This window comes from Asparagus officinalis, chromosome 7, assembly GCF_001876935.1.
Source record: "Asparagus officinalis chromosome 7, Aspof.V1, whole genome shotgun sequence".
Taxonomy (NCBI): domain Eukaryota; kingdom Viridiplantae; phylum Streptophyta; class Magnoliopsida; order Asparagales; family Asparagaceae; genus Asparagus; species Asparagus officinalis.
In genome coordinates, this window is record NC_033800.1 from 126,113,873 (window position 1) to 126,117,956 (window position 4,084).

General features: G+C 37.8%; 1 protein-coding gene across 1 annotated transcript in view; it reads right to left on the reverse strand.

The window, feature by feature from the left end:
• Positions 1-4,082, reverse strand: part of LOC109847737 (delta(1)-pyrroline-2-carboxylate reductase-like) — a gene marked incomplete at its 5' end in the record, with an annotated part of 8,297 nt that extends 4,215 nt beyond the window's left edge. Inside the window, 4 exon segments of the mRNA XM_020416968.1 lie at positions 55-155; positions 3,582-3,673; positions 3,707-3,800; positions 3,803-4,082. Of these exon segments, the coding sequence (XP_020272557.1) occupies positions 55-155; positions 3,582-3,673; positions 3,707-3,800; positions 3,803-4,082 (567 nt within the window).

A 4,084-nucleotide genomic window follows, 5' to 3' on the forward strand; every position in this document is an offset into this window, starting at 1 on the left:
AATAGATGACTCCTGAACGGGTGCCTCTTCATGAACGGAAGGCTCTTGACAAACCTGAGCTGCTAACTGCTCTTCAATAGCCATCATACAAGCTGCCAATGGTGCTATGAGATCCACTAGGTACTGCGGAGCCTGCTGTGGCTCCGGCTCCCCATCTGAAGAATATAACATATACCAATAAGTAAATCGTATCACATATATCTCATATCATGCTTTATTATTCAAAGCAAATAGATCATCATAAAAAAATATTAGATTTTTCGCGTACATATATAGTACGTCCTCACTCATGCTAAGGATTCCTAGCGGACTGTATACATTATCCCTAGGAAACTCTATCCTAAACTCCATAATATGACACAATAATGATCCTAAGGATATTGGAGCTAGAGCTCTGATACCAACTGTGACGCCCCAGGATTCACACAAAGCTGCAGTCCAAGGTAAAACCCGGATTGTCAAACCTGTCAAGCACCAACTCCATGCTACGACATGTTTCACCATCACAATCACTATCTCTCTAGTGAAAATAATATATAGATGAAGGTACAAATAGGTAAATAATCAAAATCGAACAACACTGAAAATATACACAGAAGAAGCATAAGAAAGACATGTTTTACCATCACAATCACTATCTCTCTAGTGGAAACAATAAATAGATGAAGGTACAGACAGGTAAATAATCGAAATCGAACAACACTGAAAATATACACAGAAGAAGCATAAGAAATATTAATAATGAGCCCAACTAGAATGAAGTAGATATTTCACTGAGTCTGAACTGAATCTCAAATACGATGAGTCAAATAAACCAAGTCTCACAATAGCTCTCAACTCTATGAAATAAAATACCAATCTAGAGTCTGAAAATAATCAACCACATGTGGAGTTCTGTAATAACTACAAAATATAATAAATAGCTAAACGGACAACTAAGATGTCCCATCAACCTGCGACTTTCCGTGCACCGGACTCGCTGCCTGAAAGAGGGGAAACAATGAGCGTCAAAGCGCTAGCGAGATCATCACTACCTCTCCCCAGGGGAAGGGGTAGGAGTATATAGAAAATAGAGTCAGTACATACATATATCAAATCATTCATATAACTCTCTATAAATGAAAAACAAATAACCAATGATAAAAACCCCAATCTCCAACATAAAGAATAATCATCTCATCTCAAACTACGTCCGAGTGATCTGCTCTAACATAAGAGGATATCAACAATTGCTAAAACAAAAAATATCTGTCGTTCATAACGGGTGTATCAAAATCTCAAAGGAAATACCCTACTCATGGGCAATCTATCATGAAAGTAAAGCTTACAACTGATTAATTATCTATGTGTGCATCATCATTTTCTATAGCGATACTCTTGTAATGCTCTTACTCAATCGCTCTGCGGCAATAGGTTTTACTATCTCCTTATTCTGGATACGTGTAATAACGATACTTTTGTAATACTCTTACTCAATCGTTCTGCGGCAAATAGGTTTCGTCTCCCTATTTTCGGATACGTATAGAACAACATTATTCATATGTGTTTATCAAATTAACTCATGTCAAAAGTGTGTCAATCTAACACAATCTAGCATATGTTGAAAGTGTGTCAATCTAAAACAATCTAGTATACATGCACAAATCTCGGTGTGCGTGTCCTCATCTGAAGTTCACCATCATCCCAGGTGTTTAACATTCATTAACATCATAGTCTATCATCATAAGGTCGAGAGATTTGCTCGACAAACCGAATCCAACCCTTATAAACATGCACAGCCAAAACAAACTGGCGGTCGATCGTGGAGATCGACCACGACGGGCTCCAGAGACTACCCAGATCTCTGTCCTGCACGCGGTCGACCGTAGCGGTTGACCGTGAACCTTGATTCCAGATTCTTAATTTTTTTGTGTATGTCATGCTCACGTCGTGTTTTTATGATTCAAACATGATTAAATCTTCATGAAACTTGTATGCAAACACAACAATTATAAACAAGATTTTATGTATTAAATTTTTTTTCAAAACCTTAAAACATGCATAAAAGCTCAAAACAACGAATCAAACTTCTTTCTTTAGATTAACCATGTTTTAAAATCATCTTCAGGTCTTAAATACTTCTGTAAGAATCGTTCTCAACCTTTTTAGCATAGAAAGACCTAGTCTCTTGACATATAATACAAAAGAAGTTGATTTTATTCATAAACTAGTCATTTAGGCTCTACAAAACATGTTTAAAACTCTTTAAAAATGTTTTGAAAACTAGGAGGGAGATTAGCAGAGATGATACTCGCCTGGGGTTGTAGGAAAATGTGTTAGATATATATATATATATATATCAGGGGAAAATAGATATGGGTTTAGAAATCCGAAACTAACTCAAAACAGGAGAAAAACAGACTGCAGGTATCGCGATTGACCGTTGCGGTCGACCAGGCTGCGGTCGACCGGACCGGACATTTTCAGTTTCCATATGTTTGGCCATTTTTGCATGTTTCAACTCTTTTCTCTCTCATGTATGAACTCGTTCATACTCAAATCACATGGTATTATACTCATATACCATTAAATGATATTTATCATACTAAATATCCACATATCATAATTTATCACACATTAATTATATTATTCATAAATTATCAGAGTTTTACATACTCGAACAATTTCTGAATAGAATTTTATATGTCAAATATTCATTACAATAGGAAATTCACGTGGTACTGATTCCTACTAAAACATTCAATAAAACATAAGACCTTTATAGGCACAATCATATCTTCCACAATTGAAGTTATCGACTTCATGCGACCGAACAATCAATGGTTTGGTTCAATTTATTGACTTCATTTTTTAGTTATCTCCCAATTGTTATTGGGTTTACATAAAATTGCTATAAGGCTATTAATGCATTACAAACAAACCCAAAATCCAATAATAATTATGCCCAAAGCTAATTCCACAAAATTCTCTCTATTATCACTATAATTGAATCTAATTTCTTTTCTAACAGCAATATAATCAAATAAAAAATATTTGAAATATTGATCAAAACCTCTCATACCTTGATTGAGAAGCCTAGCACATAATGGGAAAACGTGAATAAAGGGAGCCAACTTCTGCCTCTCATTCAATAAATTAGCCACATATCTACAAACAAATAACCCAAAAAAAGGGTGATAATGTCACAATCCAAGCTATGTATTAAACTAATTCAAGTACTAATAGCCTAAAATCTAAAAAATACCAGCTATAGTATTGTTATTCGTAAAAATTAAAGATACGACTACAACAAAAAAGGAAGTAAACAAACTTGCACTACATGATGTCTTTTGTGACTAAATCACTAAACTAAAAATGGGTTTAGTATTAGAAAGGGTAAACATATAAATCTCTGTCAATTTCACAAGTCCACTTAAAGCACATTCAACATACGCGACTAATAATCCTGAACATGAAATTCCTCATAGGCGCCATCAGTATAAATTATCAATCCAACACCAACCTAATTCATGGAAATTCAACACACCCCACCAAAATGAGCATGGACATTTAAAAGCAAAGTATTCTAACTGTAACAATACCTTTCATGTAACTCTCATAAGCCAGCTGCGCGGCCAGCAGGTCGAGAACCCCGACCCTCACCGACTTAAACACCATCACCTCCTCCTCCCTCCTCGCTCACTACCTCCACCCCCCCCGCACCCACCTGCAGCCAGCTGCCTCACCACAGTCACTCCTCCTCGACATCCAGCAACTACCGCTTGCCTCCTCAATCACAGCCTTTGTGTCCACAAACACCCCCCTCGTCTCACCACCACCTCATCACACTCCCTCATCTCCCTCATATACGACCCTATCAGATTCATATGCACCCCCTTCTTGATCAACTCCCCTCTTACCAGCGGCCTCTCTGAGCCCGTGGAGCAGGTGATGACATCAGCAATCTCGACGGTTTCATCAAGGTCCCTGGCGACCTCGAAGGTCAGCTCGGGGTGGAAGTTCTGGAGGTTGGAAGCTAGGGTTTGGGATTTGGAGAGGGTGCGGTTCCAGAGGAGGAAGCGGGAGAGGGAGGGGCGGGCGGAGA